We start from the raw sequence: 17,794 nt of genomic DNA on the forward strand, positions 1-17,794 counted from the left end.
CTCACAGAGGCTCACAGAGGCATTCACTGCTATGGGTTGGGGCGAGAAAAACAATCTCACCCAGGTCCATTGGCTGTACCGTATATTTCAGGCTGCACTCATGAATCTGTGTACTGCACACTCAGGCTGCAGCTATAATTGTTAAAGGCTTTCAAAAGTATTGTTACTAAAAGAATGACATTGCTTGCCCTCCAGTTTATGTCTGATGCCTGATTGTGGGGTGACAGGGCACCCTAAACAATCCTGAGCTACACTTTCTGGGAAACAGTCTTCTCCATTGATAATTTGTGATTCCCCACATTGAAGGGATTGTGTCCTACATAAGGCTAGAGAGGATGGAACTGAATGTTTAGGTTCGGTCAATTTCTCAATAATTGTTTAAGTTCAAGGTATTGGCATGTGGATTTCTTTTTTTTTATTTATTATGCATACAATATTCTGTCTGCATGTATGCCTGCAGGCCAGAAGAAGACACCAGACCTCATTAGAGATGGTTGTGAGCCACCATGTGGTTGCTGGGAATTGAACTCAGGACCTTTAGAAGAGCAGGCAATGCTGTTAATCACTGAGCCATCTCTCCAGCCCTGGCATGTGGATTTCATTCTTTGGTTGAAAGAATAACGATCAAACAAGATCATTCAACTTTCTAATTAACACAGACTATGGTTTTGAAGGGAAATGTGGTGATATTCTAATATACAAAACTTATAACAGCATAATTAAGATGTTATTGGTTCAAATGATAAAAAAAAGAAGAGAACAGTCTTCCTGGGATGCTGTCTTCAATGTGTGAAACTGGAGGACTAATAGCGGCTTAGAATCTGTGCGTGCGAGCTTTGGAAGATGCGGAGGCTGTAACGCGTACACTTGGGATTATCTGGGAAGGGGCAGTCTGTTTGGACCCAGGATTGAGCCCAACAGTTGCCCTCCTGAAAGGTCAGCTGCGTTCCCATCTAGACTTCTTCCACCTTTCACATATCCACAGCCCTCTATGGCTTGTCTGATCTCAGTTCATGAGGATCTTTGGGCTTCCGTAATTACCAACTCCTTGAAGCCAAGGCCTCACTTCTAAGTGAGGTTATGCTCAAGAGTCTTGTTTACGTGTAGTGATCCCAGTTCATGAGTTAGGTTCCTCCACTCAGTAATGCAGCTAACAGTAGTGTCCCCGGCCAGCTAAATTCTCTCCTACTGTAAAGTCCGTGTGAAGCAGATTTGCCTTGGAGGACATTCTTTGAGGATAAGAACAACAGAGTACTGGCCCTGGGCACAGTAGACTCCTCTTCCTTCTCAGAGGTGGGTGTGGGCAGACCCGGACAGCATCTGGGTGTCTATACATTCTCTCTGTTGCTGAGGACCCAGCAGGGAGGGTTGGCAACTGCTGTGGTATCCTAAAGAAACCCTTCAGTGTCCCCCCATTTCCATCATCTGGAGGAAGGATTTGTTGGGGACAGAGAGTCCTGGGAGAGGTGGAGCAGTCTGAGTCTCAGAACTTCTGGCCCACAATCCTGGTTGCTGGGAATCGCTGACTGGTCTGCTCTTATCTTCACGGTGGCTGCAAAGAGAAGGGAGGTCAAGGTTTTGCAATAACTAGGAGGAGTTTCTAAAGGGTTCTTATCATCCTTGAGGGCTTGGCAGTTGGAAGGCGTTTGCCTGGGAGTTTCTGCAAGGAGTGCTTAGGAGTTGGAAGCCTATCAATTGCTATAAAGGTCCGGGAGAGGGGTTCTTTTGTGGGGCAGGGAGGGTCAGACAGCTGAGTGTCCCCCCACACCACCCAGGGACACTGCAGACGGACACAGGCTATGGAACTAGCCTTGTGTGGGGTGAATAGATGAGCTGCAACAGCTGGAAGGACCCAGAGCAGGGATTCTAAAGAGCAAAACAAACCAAAACTGAGGAAGGAAAGGTGCCGCCTGAGTGGCTGGAAGCCTTGCTTGCTCAGCGTGCTTTGCAGCTTGCAGGCCCAGCATGTTTCCCCTGGCCATGTACCTGATGTCCTTCCAAACCCTCCCCAGCGCCTTCATTTTTTTCTGCCGGAAGTTATGTGTATGAACTGCCATTTACTTTTTTTGTAATAATCTTGCCGAACCAGTTAGGTTGGTTTAAAATACCAAACACCTAAAATAGCACTTGTGGAAGATGATGCCCATATGAAAATAAATATTAGATATGTGAACAATGTGTAGCAGAACTTTCCGAGAGGTGTTCCTGGAAGAGCGTTGCACCAGCAGGGCTTTGGTTACTCAAATCACATTAAACGTTTACGATAAGAGGGTTGTCTAATCCGTGGAACGGACAGTATGTGAGTCACCCTGTGCCGACCTAAAGCAAACAGCTCTCCACAAAGTCCTATTTAGTATGATTTACATGTTTGAGTATTTCTAACCACTACAATTTTGAAATATAATGTGGTTTCCAGAAGTAAACAGAGCACATGCGTTACTATGAAGACCAGGGGTGAAGTCATCATTCAGATTAGAACCTCCTGACCACCTCCATTCTGGATGTGACAACTTCCCTCAACCACGCAAACATCCAGCGTCGCTTGGTTTCTCTCATTTCTGAGCTTCACAAACCCTCATCAGACAGTTCATACTTTTCTCTGCCTGGCTTCTTTCACTTCTGAACAGGGTGGGAAGATTCGTTCTTGCTTGCTCATTTTCGTTGTGGGGTGTGTGTGTGTGTGTGAATTTGTTAGTGGGTATATATACATGTGTGCTCCTGTGTTTGAAAGCTAGAAATGCATGTTGCATGTTTTTCCTGGATTGCTTTCCACATTTATTTCTTGAGACAAGGTTTATTGCTGAGTCTGAAGCTCATTGATTTGGCTTGACTGACTAGCCAATGAGTTTCAGGGATCTGCCTGTCTCTACCCATATAACATGGAGGTTACAGGTGACCACTGGCATATCTGGCTTTCCTGGGGTTTGAACTCAGATTCTCATATTTGAATGGTAGGCACATTAATTCACTGAGCTGTCTCCCCCGCCCTATCAGTTGTTTTCTTGATTGAATGGTGTAACACGTTTTATAGCTACTACACGCATTTTACCGCTTGGGATAGCTGGTTTGTTTCATTGCTACATGTATTTATAAAGGCACAGAAATGCATTGGTCACCAAGGAAGACTCACAGATATGAGTGGGCTGAACCCCCAAGTCATCATATGGGGAGATGCTATGTTAGAGAGCTGCTGTGCATTTTATACTATCAAAAAATTAACTAGGCAGTGAGCTTTATTACTGCAATACAGCACATCTTACCCAACTAGTAAAAATGATACAGATATTTTCCTTTCAGAAATGCTTCCTGCCAGTCAACGCTGATGATTGAGTTTGCACTTAGAATTGTATGGTTCTAATGAGAGTTCTTGATTTATTAATCCTACTTATAAATAAGGGGGTGGAGGGTAAGGAGCCAGTGCTCACAAACTGGGCCCTGTGTTGGAATCCTTTTCCATGATACTGGCAGTTGTGACTTTGCACAAGACCCACTGGAAGCCCTGATGGCAGCTTGGGGTCATTTAAATGGTTTCTCCATCTTCTTTTAAAAAAATAGAGAGAAAAGAAAAGAAAAAAGATGTTGACTGTTTCTTCTCATTTTTCTCCTCGGCATCAAAATGGACAAGGAGACTAAGGACCTGTATTGATTGTGTCCTAGGACATGAGGAGACAGTACCAGTGTCTCCTCACGGGTAACAATCACCAACCTGGGTCCTAGCAGCTTGGAGAAACCTAATTAGACATGAGGGCACGGTTGCACATGAGCAGTTCAGTTTCATTAAAAAAATGTCATAATGGGCTTTCGGGGCCAGGAGGGATGTTCAGAATTGGCAGAGGACCCTGTGGAGTTCAGAACTTATAACTAAAATTCTGGGCTGAGCATGGTGGTGCAGGCCTTTCGTACCAGCACTCAGGAGGCAGAGGCAGGTGGATCTCTGAGTTCAAGGCCAGCCAGGGCTATTAAGAACAATAAATCAGATAATATTAAGTATTTAAAGTAAGAAACGCACAAAAAATAAGTTACATGTTTTAAAAGCTAATGAGTAATGAAAGCATCAACAAAATTGTCAGAAAATGTCATATTCCTATGGGACTTACTGACCAGACACGACTTTATCGTACATACTCCTTTCCTCGAATTTTTTAGCTACCGACTCTCTGACTCCTTCAAGTTCCAGATCCATTTCCTGTAGGAAGAGTACGGACACACATGACTTTGTGCTTCGTGAGACAACTACAGACTTGCTACCTTACCAACACTGGGATTCAGACCAACACTTAGCAATTGTATCCCCTGCCTGCAGATACGTTCCTGACACCTTGACCAGACAGGGCTGAGCTTGCCGAACCCACCCGCCTGTGGGTTTTATTGTTTGTTGTTTTGTTTTGTTGTAAAGCACTGCTCGGGTGGGACTCCTAGTTCCATCCATCGCGAGTTCCGCCGCTCTTTGCTCCTGGATCCGCTAGTGTGGAGGAAAGATAAAGTTGGCAAGACTCGCACAGAGGGTGGCAGTTCAGCCTTGGCCACTCTTCCCACACCTGTGTGGCTAGTGTCTGCAGTCACAAATGAGACGTGAAGTATACTACCTTCCAGCAGGAACGGCTCAGGTTCATGCCAGCAGCATGAGCTCTTGACTTCCAATGACCCTAGTAGTAAGTGGTCCCATGCCACCTCCTTTATCTCTCTCCTCCTGGTTCTATGTCTCATGAAACACAAACAAAATGTCTCTCCAGCCTAATTTTACTTGGCTTGCTTCCCCAAATGTTCACAGCTACTTCAAGGCCACTCCATAAGACTGAGACTTAGACTTAAAATGAATAATGGGCTTAACCCACAATGGTTAAAGTAGAAACATTTTTTGCAACATTTACAGAAACATAGTATCATGGACCCACACTGTCAGATCTCACAGTAACACCAAGCAAGAGCTTACAGCTAGACATGCCTAGAAGCCAGTACTACAGCAATACTTTTTTTGTTTTTGTTTTTGTTTTTGTTTTAAGAAAGCATTAATGTAGTGTCAACTATCAAGGAGCCAGAAAGCACACTCAAATCTGTCTACTTGAATCCCAGAGCAGAGGAATTCAGGTGGCCCAAGGGTACAGGGCCGAAGAGGGCTGATAGTCTGAAACACGGAGTTTCCAGTCTCTTTGCTGCCTTGGTCCGTCCTGCTGCAGGAGACAGCGTCCTAAGCTTCTAATCAAGTTTCAAGACACCCTCTTCTTGTTCTTCAGCTTGTGTGTGTGTGGGGGGGGGGGGCGCGGAATTTTGATTCCCCAGGCTCCTAAGGTCGTTTTAGGTCAGGTCCTAGGTTTCCATACCTTAGACCTGAAAGTAGCTTGCATTGCAGTTATAGGACCTGACAATACTGAAGTCCTGCTCTCTGCTAGCCGGATCCCGTATTAAAGAAGGGGGTGGTGGTACATGGCTTTAATCCCAGCACTCCGTGGTGGGGGGGGCAGAGAGAGGCAGATGTCTGTGAGTTCAAGGCTAGCCCGGTCTACAGAGTGAGCTCCAGGACAGGCTCCAAAGCTACAGAGAAACCCTGTCTCGAAAAACAAAAAAACAAAACCAAAACAACCTCACCTCTCATCTAACCCACTTCTGTATTCCTGTGGCCACACCATCTTTGGTAGTCTCACTTGCTGCGCTGCACAATTTGTATATGGGATGCTAGTTAAGATCCTGCCACCACCATTTCCTATATGGAACTCAAACAAGTCGTCCAGTGCCTCTGTACCTCAGGTTGTCCTGACTGTAAAATGGAAGGAATTAGTTTTGGCAGAGTGGTTGCACAATATCGGGTACATAACAAAGCTCAATACTTATTAGCTCTTTTTTTAAAAAAATATTTATTTATTTATTATATATACAATATTCTGTCTGTGTGTATGCCTGCAGGCCAGAAGAGGGCACCAGACCCCATTACAGATGGTTGTGAGCCACCATGTGGTTGCTGGGAATTGAACTCAGGACCTTTGGAAGAACAGGCAATGTTCTTAACCTCTGAGCCATCTCTCCAGCCCTACTTATTAGCTCTTGTCTTTACTAGTTCTCTTTACTATTGGCAAAATAATATTCATGTTAAGTCTGGAGCCCTGGATAGGCACAGAAAGGACAGAGAAAAGAGAGTGGAAGATAAACAGACTATTTGTTTTTAGATGACACCAATGCAGCCAAAATTGCACTTAACTAAAGACTGTAAGGAAATTTGCTGAACCATAAGTACATACAAGGTCACAGCATGCCAAAGACAGGGAACACTAACAAAGGGGGGGGGGGGTCCTGCACCCAAATGAGAACGAACGATTTTAAAAGAAAAATCATACAGTTGTCCGTAATCAGGCTTAACTCCTGCTCATCAAGAGGACAAGCTGCCAGGACATTTATCTCTCCTCCTGGGGGACTGCTGAACCAGCGGGGGCCTACAGCACTGTACCCTTCCAAACCAAGACATTTACGTGGGGGAGCAAGGGCAGCTGCGGGAACAGGGAGAGGAAGAACAGGGATCTGGGCAAGAAGGAGGTGTGGAGAAGGTGTGGAGAAGAAAAAGAATAGGGAGCGACTGGAGAGAAGGAGCCGAGGGAAGAGAAAAGACCGGGAGAGATGGGGGAACACAGTAAGGATGGGTGGGCAGGGCTGGGGGAACTGGAGGAACAAGGGGAAGAAGAGAGGCTGAGAGAGCTTGGGAAGGAGGCAGGAGAGGTGGGAAAGGTGAGGACCCGAAGCAGGGGCAGGGATAGCTTAGGGTCCGCGTGGTTTGGTGGGAGGAGGCAGATCGACCAGCGGTACTGTTTCGAGACGCCGGCGTAGTACACAGGCGCGGCGCGCAGACGGGGGCGCTGTGGTCTCGGATTGCAGAAGGTGTCACCGGACCCGCCTCTTTCCCCGCCCGCCCGTGTCGCAGGGAAGCCCGGCGGAGCAGGCTCGGCCACATCGCGGCCGCGCGGGCACAGTCGCCCAGCAGAGTGCGGACCTCGCGCCGCCTTTGTCCGCCGGTGGCAGCTGGTCTCACGACCGCCGCCCGCGATGGCCCCGCAGCAAGGCCGGCCCGCGTTGCCCGCCCGTTGCGAGCCGCCAGCGGCACCGCCCGTACCGCCTCGCCGAGAGCGCGGGGGGCGCGGGGCGCGCGGGCCCGGGGTGCCCGGGGGCCGGGGGCGCGCGGGCGGCGCCGAGGGGCGCGGCGTCAAGTGCGTACTGGTGGGCGACGGCGCGGTGGGCAAGACCAGCCTGGTGGTCAGCTATACCACCAACGGTTACCCCACCGAGTACATACCCACGGCCTTCGACAACTTCTCGGGTGAGCGCGGAGCGGGGCGCGGCCTCGGACTGGGAGGCGCGGGAGCCCGGCCCGGGAGCTCGGGGTGGCGCGGGTCCCCGGGCACCGGCACAGTGGGGCGGCGGCGGGGTGTCCGATCGACCCGGCTCGGGGACTCAGGAGCGAGCTGTTGCACAGGTGCTCTTTTCACCTGCGCCCTCATCCGTGGCTACTCAGTTCCAGGGGGTCTCCGCCTGGAGCAACCGAGATTGCCCCGAGGGTGAGCCGGCCAGGCGCACCGGGGAGGGCTTGGGCTTGCGAGAACGTTCCTTTCTTCTGAGCCCGGCGCCTGCCTGGCCCGAGCCCCGCCTGCGCCGTCTAGGTTTCTGACGGTTGGCCCAGTCCTTCCAGCCAGTCCCTAGCTGAGCAAGTTCTCACGAGTGGGCTCATGTATCATACAAAGATACAAAAGTAAAGCAATCCTTTATCTTGATTTTTTTTAGAAGTCTTTTTGGAATTTAAGAAAAAGTTCAAAAAAAAAAATTCACAGGAACTGGTGTGAAAATCTTGCCCCTAGAAATTTTACCTCTGACCTCTAATCTCCATAGCCAGACCCTGACTGTCTCTCTTTCAGAAACCTCATGGGTAGCACAGAAGTGCAGGAGTAACCTCCCTTCCACCCCATCACCACACACACACTCCACTCCCCACTAGCATAAACATTTATAAACAACCAGAAAGGCTATCAGAAAGATACAAATTGTCTAATTTAAACTGAAACCTCCGTGAGTTTCCTGGATGGGAGTTCTCGCTCTCACCCCATCTCGAGCCTGGTGAGAACCTGGGTGGCTTCCCTCTGCCAGCTTTTCTTTTTAATCCTCTTTGAACTGACAGAGAGGAGTGCCCTTTTCCACACATAGGGTGATAGGCCTTCTGTGTTTGTACAAGTTCTCAAAACTGCTGGAGTTTTATGATAAAACCCTGAAGCCCGGAGACTTTTTCCCAAGGGAAAACAGAATTATCTATGAGAGCTTCCACGGATTTAAAACTACAGAGTTTGTTCCCACCTAACCTCCCCCTCCCCACCTTGTGTTATTTCCAGGTCCTTTGAAACACGGGTGACAGGAAAATTAATCTTCCCGACTTGAGAGGAAAACACTAACCTCCCGGGGCACCTTCTAGGGGTCAGGGCTTTACTGCCTCATGTTCTGTGGTGGAGGGAGCCCCCACCTTGAAACATTTGTACATAAAAACACCTCCCCTGGCTTCTGGGTTTAGCCAAGCTCCTAGTTCACTAAGAGGGACCAGAAGAGGAGCTGCCAATCTTCAGAGGGGCTGAAAGATGTCCAGATAATCATCTTGCTCTTTCTTTCCCCCTCCAGCTGTGGTGTCAGTGGATGGGCGGCCTGTGAGACTCCAGCTCTGTGACACGGCAGGACAGGTCAGTATCAAGTTACACAGCTCAGCACTGGGAAAGGAAACAGCCTTTTAAAGGTTTGCAAACAACCTACTAGTAACTGGGTCATTGTGAAACCTGGGGAAGCGGGCCCACCCCTGCTTCAGCCCCTCTGCAGGCAGTGGGAGAAGCTGAGCAGGCGAAGAAGGACCCCTCTGGGCCAGTGAAACAGGGCCTGCCTGTTCTGGGCAAGAGACGAGAAGGCAGTGGCAGAAACCGCCCTTCTCAGAACAGGGTTTTCTGATGCCTCTCACTTTTCTGGCCTTTGCTAAAGAGAAAAAAACCCCACAGTAATGGTTTGTAATCACTTCTCAGAGTAAACCCCTCCTCTTTTATAATTTCTTGATTCAAGGCTAATAAGCCAGATACTTAAAAGTTTGTTCAGGGAGAAATTGTAGCTTATGTTAGTGAATATTAGCATCTGTCTTCCCCGATTCTACCTCAGAGGGATGGTGGTCAGAGACATACTAAGTTGGAGCAGAGGAGGAAAGGCTACTTACTCTCTCTTTACTTTCTTGTTTTGAGGGCAGAGCACCAGAAGAGAAAGCCAGGCAGTGATGCAGGGGTCATGGGTATAGGGTCCTCTCACTGCCCTCCAGAAGAGTTTTGGGGCCTGGTTGAATCTATTGAATCTGGTTGGTTCTAATCTGGTAGAAGCTATTCTAGTCACCAAGGTCACGTGGTGCTTGTGAGTGCTCGGATGCCCAAGTGACAGTGAGCTTGTCTCCCCATGATGCTAGAACTGACAAAGTGCAGGGGGTAGACGTACCCCTTTTCTGACTATCCCTGCTTCTGAAGATCGCCTGCCTGTGTCCCCCAGTTTTCCTCCCAAGCCAGGGCCTTCAGGTTACTCACTGCTCTAAGCTAGCCGACTTGAGACTTGGCTCTGGCTTAGTCCTTAGACCTCAAGGAGACAGAAGACTAGGCTGTCTTAACGGATCATCATCAAAGTGACAACTGCGGCAGTGGAGTGGAAGTCCAGCCAGGAAAGCTGTTCAGGAGTGGGAGAAGCCAAATCCCATCAGTGTGTTCACTGTGTGGGAAAGAAGCATCAAAATCCAGGCAGAGTTGTGCATGCTTGTGATGCTCGGCCCTCAAGAAGCTGCAGCAGAAGGAGAGCCGCAAGTTCAAAGCTAACCTGGACTATGTAGTGAGTTCAAGGCCAGTCTGGGCATAAGACACTATCTCAAAAACAAAAATGCCAGGCCTGGTGGTCACACACCTGAAATCTCACCACTTGGGAGGTGAAGACAGGAGATTTAGAAGTTCAAAGTCATTGGCTACGTAGGGCATTTAGGGCCAGTCTAGCCTGTGTGAGACGCCGCCTTTCGAAAACATGCAAACCAAGGAAAAAGTACCAAAGAGACGATCTTCTTGGGTCTTTCATATTTTTTGCATGATGCCCCCTGAGTTGTTTTACACAAAGTGAGAAGGTTGGGTTTTTCCATCTGTAGACCATGGGTAGAAGTGTGTAGTGGCTGTAGGCACCCTGAGGACCAGACAGGAGGCAGTAGACCTGAACCCCAAGGTACAGACATCATGGACCCCATTGAAGAGCTGCTAGTGAGGAGCTGCCAGGATATTGGCTCAGGAATCACTGTGCTACCCCTCAGATGTCTCTACCTGCCCTCTTAGCTTCTGAAGGAGGTGGGATTTCCTTGGAAGATGAGTCCTGAGTTGGCATCTGGAACACTTTAGGGCTCCATGTGGTTTAGTGCATGAACCAGAAAGAGCAAGACAAAAGTGCCCACAGAGCTGGGCGTGCCTGCTGTAGACCTGTAGTCGTAGACCAGTTCTCAGGAGCTCTCAAGGAAAACAGCACAGTGCAGGGCGAAACCTTGGCCTGTGGGATTTTGAGAGAAGATGGATATGTTGGAAAATCAACTCAGTATTTCTAAGAAGGAATTAAATGTATCCTTCATATCATATCCTAAACATCAGGGAGTAAACTGAGAGTATTGGTTCAGTCCTGTACTCCCAGTATCTGGGACACAGAGGCAAGAGAATCACGAGTTTTAGATCTGTGTAGCCCTTGAACTGTGAGTTCAAGGCTGGCCTGGGCCTCACTATACAATGAAATCCTGTTTAAAAGAAAATATATCAAATGAACTCAGGTTGCATTTACATATTTATTTGTATATATGTATATATAATAAAGAAAAAGGCCATGAATTTGAGAGAGACAGTGGGTGGAGTTGGGGGATGCGGTGGGTCTGGAGGGAGGAGGAATGAAGTAAAGACAGTATGCATATATGAAAAAGTAACTTGTAAAATGTCAAGGAAGCATAAGAGTCATCTTAGAAATATTTTCACCAAGGAATTGATAATCAGGAGAAAAGGAATTAGCATTGTGCTCTTGTTTGGAAATTAGTCTCCTAGGCTCTGCTGGCTTTCAGGGAGAGGGTCGTGCTTCCCAGCTTGAAGAATAACTGAACAGGCCACTAAGTAACCAGCAGGGTTCTTATAATGGTTTGTAGCAAGCCAGCTTCAAAGACTGTTTTCCCCGATGCCGGCAGGACAGACAAGTGCTTGTTTTGACGGCAGCAGAGTCATCAGAGGTGTTCTACCCTCCCTCCCCACACCTGATCTGCAGCCCACATGTTGAGGGATTTGACATGACACCTCCATGTCAAAGGAGCACGTTCTTCCGGTGGTCAGGAAAGGAAATGGATACACAGGTTACCCAGGTCACTGGGCATGAACATGGGTAGCCCTGGTTTTTAAATGAACCAGAACTCCAGCATGGCTCCACTTGTCACAAACATACCCAGAATTCCCTTCTGCTCCCTTTGTGTTTCCCTGTCAGGGACCATAGTAGGCGTGTAACCTTGGCTCATGGGCTCCTGTGCACATAGAACAGAGATGAGTAGGGGGCTGTGAGGAATGTAGCTGGCCTAGGAGCACATAGTGTTGATGAAGGAGAGATGTTCCGTTGCCTTCTCCACCAGGAGCCAGAAATTCTTCTCATTCTGACGCATGGTCTACTTGGAAAAAATCTTCACACTAAAACGAGGGGGAAACAAGGCACAACTAGAAGGAATCCACAGTCCTGGCTGTCTGTGTCTGTCCTGTCCTGAACACTCTGTGCGGAGTTCCCACTTCAGGCCCGGCAAAGACGTGATAACCTGGCCTTGGGTGTGTGCTTGAGCGTGTACTCCGCTGCATCACCGCAGGCGACAGCACATCTCAGAGGTCTCTGGTCCACACTGCACAGGGGGCTAGTTCTGCTTCTCCTTTCAAGCTCCTCAGCCAGAATCTCAGAGGTATGGGGAGCAGTGCTCCAGAGCCTAGTTACTAAGCCATTGTGGGCTTCAGATGTGGCCAGGTGGCTACTTTCTCCCTGTGTGTCCCCCCCCCTCCCGTGCTCCCCCTCCCGGCGTGGCCAGAGCTTGCTCAGGCTTAGGCTCCTGTTTCAAAGCCCAGAAAAGGACGGGTGACTCATGGCAAAGTCCCCGAGCTGGCCCAATGGCCTGGTTTACGTTTCTACGTTTGTGCTTTCAGCTCGAAGTTGACAGCAAGAAACTGAAGTCATTCTTTCTCCGCGCTCACATATAGGGACCTCATCAGGGGCAGACACACCCCGAGCTGCTGGGTTCTCCCTTGAGCTTATTAACTGCTGTCTCATGTGGCCACTTGGTTATTGACCCACAGTGGAAACAGGCCCTCAGCCCAAGAATAACTAATGCAAATAAGACAGATGTTGGTTCCCTTTTACCCGAGAAAGCAGCCTGTGCTGACTGGTTTTATGTCAACTTGGTACAGACCAGAGCCATTTGGGAAGAAGAAACTGTTTAGGAAGGATTAGAAGGTGTGCCTTGTTAGAAGAGATGTGTCTCACCCCCCACCCCTGCCCCCCGCATTGAGGTTTCAAAAAGATTTCTTAGTGTGCCCTCTTCTGCCTCCTGCTTGTGGATCAAGATGTGAACTCTCAGTCATTCCTGCCACCATGCCTTGGCTCTGCCATTATGGAGTCTAGCAAGCACTCTGAAACCATAAGCCCTATTACTTGCCTTTTTTAAAATTTACTTTTATAGTTGCCTTGGCCATGATGTTTTGTTCACAGCAATAGAAAAACAACTAATACATATCCCTGAAAGGTTGTCCTGCAGGCAGGTTCTGGTTTAGTTTTTTAATTAGTGATGGATGTGGGAAGGCCCAGTTCACTGTGCGAGGTGACACACCTGGGCTGATGATCCTGCATGCTATAAGATAACAGGCAAGCCAGTAATCAGAGCTCCTCCATGGCCTCTGCCTCAGTTCCTGCCTCTAGGCTCCTGTCCTGATTTCCCTGGCTGATGGACTGCAGGCTATAAAATCATGTAAACCCTTTCCCCCCTGTGTTGTTTTCAGTCCTATTGTTTATCACAGCGATAGAAACCCCAACAGAGACAGCCATTGTTGGAGAATGATGCCCTGTAAATAGGGCTCTAGGTGATCAGAACCTGCAAACCAAGTCATGGGAACTGTTGAAAGCGTTTGACTTTTTCCTGCTTTGGGAAGTCACCAGTGTTGGCTGCTGGAGGATGTCAGCACCCACAGACACATTTCAGATAAGAGGGAACTGATGCGACAGCTTTCCTGGGCTGAGGCTGAGCTGGAGTTCCCTGTGGGCAGGAAATGGTGCCACGGGGCTCTAGAAGATGTCTGATAGGAAATGCAGACACGGATGCCTGCCTCGTGCCTGTTGTGTCTGGTGTTTGGAGAATCTGCCGGTAGACTGCAGACCGTCCGTGTTCATTTACCTGCTCCAGGTCTCTGTACCACGGGACAGCTGTGCTCCTTCTGTCTGAAACACTGTGTGGAAGCTTAGCCATTTGCAGAGATGAGAGAAGGAGCAAAAGTAAGAGAAAGGGAAGATACAGCCAGGACAAGCCTGTATTACCAGTGTCCGTGGGTGATGTCAGGGAGGGTTCCAGTTCGTCAAACTGCTGCGGATAGTGGCCTCCACGGAGCCCTAGTTTCATTTCTCAGTCTTTCTTATTTCTGAGGATCATGGTTCCACACTGTGCGCTGGGGCTGGCGGGAGGAATTGGCATCCTTGGTGGCTGTGGTCAGGCGGAGCAGGGCTGGCTCTTGGGTACCAACATGGATGAGTACTGACCTTCAGAGTTGCCAAGTTCCAAAAGCTAAAAGAGAGTTGAGGTCACTGTGGGCTGAAGGTCAGAAAGAGCAAGATCTCATTTGCTTTGAGTGCCTTTCTGTAGCGAATGGCATGGTGGTCGTGATCACTAAGGAAACATAGAGCGCATTTGGAGTATCAAGGCTGTGCTGTCCCTCGGAGCTTATAGAGGCTGCACCTGTGTCCCAGGGCAGGCAGCAGGGCAAGTCTGAGATACCGGCTCCTGACCATAAAAATGGAGGCTTTCTGTGACTGCTCTGGTCCTTGAGGGCATTCTCTAAGGTGGCGAGAGCTAACAAGAGTAATGTCCTTGTACTATTTGGTTTCAGGACGAGTTTGACAAGCTGAGGCCCCTCTGCTACACCAACGCAGATATCTTCCTTCTGTGCTTCAGCGTGGTGAGCCCCACCTCCTTCCAAAACGTCAGTGAGAAGTGGGTACCGGAGATTCGGTGTCACTGCCCGAAGGCCCCCATCATCCTGGTTGGGACCCAGTCGGACCTTAGAGAAGATGTCAAAGTGCTCATCGAACTGGACAAATGCAAGGAGAAGCCAGTCCCCGAGGAGGCAGCGAAACTGTGTGCTGAGGAAATCAAAGCTGTCTCCTATATTGAATGCTCAGCTTTGACTCAGAAAAACCTCAAAGAGGTGTTTGACGCCGCCATTGTTGCTGGTATCCAGCACTCGGACTCCCAGCAACAGCCCAAGAAGTCTAAAAGCAGGACCCCAGATAAGGTGCGGGACCTGTCCAAGTCCTGGTGGAGAAAGTACTGCTGCCTGGCCTGACCCTCGCCTGACCCTCGCAAGCAGTTGGTGTTTAAGCTGCAAGAGCTCTTTGTGTCACGTGGGTGTGGTCGTAGGACAAGCCCTCAAAAGCGTGCCCCTTTGTCCTTAATTTCCTGTCTGGGAGACTGGAGTTGAGATTCATATGCAAACTATGTTAGAGAAATTTGGAAGTTAAGTTGTTTTGCTTTTGTTTTTGTTTTTTGTAACTCTGGAAACTTAGAGCTGTAGACCTCTGGATTAATTTATATTTCATATGAAAAGGGCTCTTCCAAGCTAGGTTACCATGAAGTTCTGCTGCATTGTACAGGACAAAGGAGACCGTGCCGCTCTCCTGACTAAGGGCTACTGAGTGCTCAGTGAATGAAGGGCACACCAGACTTGGTGAGAATCAGCCCTGGCTTCGAAACCACACAAACCATACCTGTTTTTGTAAGCGCGAAAGTCTGAAGAAAAGATCTGCTCCGGAGGACCAGAAGACCTCACACTCGTCCCTATGTCATTCACTCATTACTTAAGATTCTAAACCAAAACATCCCGCTGGCTCCTGACATTGTGCCGTCTGAAGAGAACACTTGCTTGTAATGCTTTCTGTTTTGTTTTGAATCACATGACCAGTTGGGTTGCTATGAAAATGGTGGGAATGGCTCTTGGAAGGCAAGTGCTGGGTGCAGGGCTGGCATTATTTTCAGGGAGCACCTGACTCCTGTTGAGATCAGAGAGTGCTCTTTGCTTTCAGGACTGGATGTGCACTGGGCCATCTGTGTCCTGGTGATGAAATCAAGAGGAAGTTCTTGTCTAGGGACGTAAAGCCGCCATCTCACAGCATCCATTTGCAAGAAGGGTGTTCCTTCCCTGAGAGAAGCCATAGTCGACTGTGGGACACACACACACACACACACACACACACACACACACCTTAAGTGTGCTAAAATGTCCATCTGGGTACACACTTGTATGTTTGTGTGCATGTACACACGAGTGTGTGCACACACAGGTGGCTGGTTTGCTGTTGAAATTTTGAGACACACAAAAGCGTGGTTGCAGGTGTCAGGGTGGCATGCCTTCCTCTTGACATTTCTTTGAACAGACATCATTTTGTAGAATGTTATCTTCATTTACACATTTTTGAAACTATCTTAAAATGTGGGATGAGCATACTTTTGATGTTCAGAAGATCATGCTGTGGCACTTGTCCTTTACAGGGAGGGTCTTACCGCTGACTGTCCCGAGACTGTCCTGTGTTAGGAAAGCACTTTCACAGTGTTATAGGTACTTCCAAGACGCCGCAGGGGCCAGGCAATGAATCCCAGCTTCTCGTTTGCTGTGGGCAAGGTACCTCTTTGTGGCCACCTGGTAACAAAATTTTCTGTCTGTGAAAAAATTTTTTTATACAAAAAAAATCAACCTTATGCTTTTCTATAGAAAAAAAAGTAAAAAGATCAGGTCATATTTCAGGTCAAAGACTTCTTCCTGCTGGCGAATAGGACCTAGGACTTTCTTTATTAAAATGAAAAGGTTAATTGCTGAACCACCAGGAAAGATGAACTGTTTGTGCCTGAGCCTCCAGCACAGTGCCAGTGACATCAGCCGCACTTTCCTGATGCATCTCACTGTGGACAGAGCTTACTGCCCTACTGTGCTTGGCTGCCTGGAAAGCCCGCCTCCAAGAGGAGGCTCCGCCTATCCTGTGTATAGAAGGTGGGTGGGGAGGAGTGAGTTATTTAATTTTAAACGTTATAATAAAAGCAAATGTAGTGGAGACCAAGGAAATGAACATTTAGAACACAGACTTGAAGGATGGTGCCAGGACCGTGGGGCCTCGCGCCTGGCCTCTGGGCCACTGGGAAGTGGCATGAAGGATGTTATGTGACCAAGCTCTGGGCACTTCCTTCCGGGATGGATATTCCTGGGCTGTTATGCCACAAATCTACTGGGCTGACACTGACCTGCAAGTTTTCAATATATTACTGCGTCCGATGGAGTAATAAGGTCTGAATGTACTTGAGGTTTTCCTGCATTTTTACTTTACGAAAATAGAGATTTGGGCTGAGAAATTTTTAAAAGTACGTGCCTGAGTGAAATGTAAAATTGATTCTCTTTGTGGCTGAAAAGTGGCAGAATATACAGGCTGGTGTCTTGGGAGGGCTCTGTGAGCCGTGTGCGTAGCCATGTCTCTTTAGACTCTCAGTGTAGGCCGAGTCACCTGGAAAACACACTAGCAGGCCGCAAAGCTGTCGCCTCACCGCGTGTGCAAGCAAACTTTTGATACCTTTATTTTCTGCTCAACAGACATGTGAGCAGCTCCCCAGAAGTCCAAGCCAAGAGGGGAGCCTCACCGCTCTGCAGGTGCCTTACCAGCTTGTGCTCTTCTGTTTCCACGTGTCAACGATGTTGGACAGAATCTTGTACTTGAAAAATGCTATAAATGAGTCACTATGAAATAAACTCTGACCTGTGGACATAGTTGTCTTCGCCTCTTCTCTCAGAAGAATAGGAACTTAGGCATGCCTTGGCCTGGCACGGGTTAGGAAGCATTCTTGTGTTTAGGGAAAGCATCTACACAGGCCCTTGGGGGCTCTGGGGTTGGTCCAATGATTGGGACCCCTTTGCATGTTCACCCTGTGTTTCAGTCTCCAGAGGTATTCAGTGTTGAGGAAGACCCGAGGGCCTGAGAGCTTCATGTGTGAACACAGATGAGCACCTTGGGTGGCATGTGGCAGGGATCTATAAGGCACAAGAAGGGAAACAGAAGCCAAGGCCCCATCACCCTGCAATGGTGCCTCTGGAAGCTCGGGTACCTGTGTCCCAGGATGCCAAGGACATTGTGCGCTTTATGATTCTGGAAGTTGATCTCACAGTGTTAAAGAGGGTGTAGAGATATGAGCAGACACACGCCATCTTGTTTCTGACATGATACCCACCACAAACAACTTGAAGGATTTCGTTTGGCTCGGGGGTTTCAAAGGTCACAATCCCTCGTTAGCAGATCCCATCTATTCTGAACCTGGGGTGAGGTGACATGTCAAAACTGAGGATCCTAGAGCAATAAACACTCACCTTGGGATGACCAGAACACAGGTGGAGTACGTGTGCACGCTGCAGGCTTTTTCTTCCCCTTTTGTTCCATCCAGGGCCCCAACCTATGCAACAGAGAAGCCTGCATTCAGGGTGGGGTG

General features: G+C 48.6%; 1 protein-coding gene and 1 long non-coding RNA gene across 2 annotated transcripts; one reads left to right on the forward strand and one right to left on the reverse strand.

The window, feature by feature from the left end:
• Positions 1–392: 392 nt before the first annotated feature.
• On the reverse strand, positions 393–4,519 carry LOC148118613 (uncharacterized). The gene is made up of 2 exons (XR_015736033.1): positions 4,102–4,519; positions 393–1,552 (listed from the first exon to the last, which is right to left on the reverse strand). It is a non-coding gene; the product is annotated as an uncharacterized LOC148118613 (long non-coding RNA).
• Positions 4,520–6,933: 2,414 nt separating this feature from the next.
• On the forward strand, positions 6,934–17,077 carry Rhou (ras homolog family member U). Its single transcript, XM_085681888.2, has 3 exons — positions 6,934–7,300; positions 8,641–8,699; positions 14,163–17,077. Exons 1-3 carry the CDS (start codon positions 7,030–7,032, stop codon positions 14,616–14,618), a joined length of 786 nt encoding a protein of 261 aa, XP_085538014.1. The 5' UTR covers positions 6,934–7,029; the 3' UTR covers positions 14,619–17,077.
• The last annotated feature ends 717 nt before the right edge of the window (positions 17,078–17,794 follow it).

Source organism: Myodes glareolus, chromosome 22 (genome assembly GCF_982192425.1).
Source record: "Myodes glareolus chromosome 22, mMyoGla1.1, whole genome shotgun sequence".
NCBI lineage: Eukaryota > Metazoa > Chordata > Mammalia > Rodentia > Cricetidae > Myodes > Myodes glareolus.

Excerpts from the sequence above, each read along its gene's own strand:
- Rhou (XM_085681888.2), top strand. The coding sequence starts at position 7,030 with ATGGCCCCGCAGCAAGGCCGGCCCGCGTTGCCCGCCCGTTGCGAGCCG. Across the intron at positions 7,301-8,640 it reads GGCCTTCGACAACTTCTCGG|CTGTGGTGTCAGTGGATGGG; the intron begins GTGAGCGCGGAG and ends TTCCCCCTCCAG. Across the intron at positions 8,700-14,162 it reads TCTGTGACACGGCAGGACAG|GACGAGTTTGACAAGCTGAG; the intron begins GTCAGTATCAAG and ends ATTTGGTTTCAG.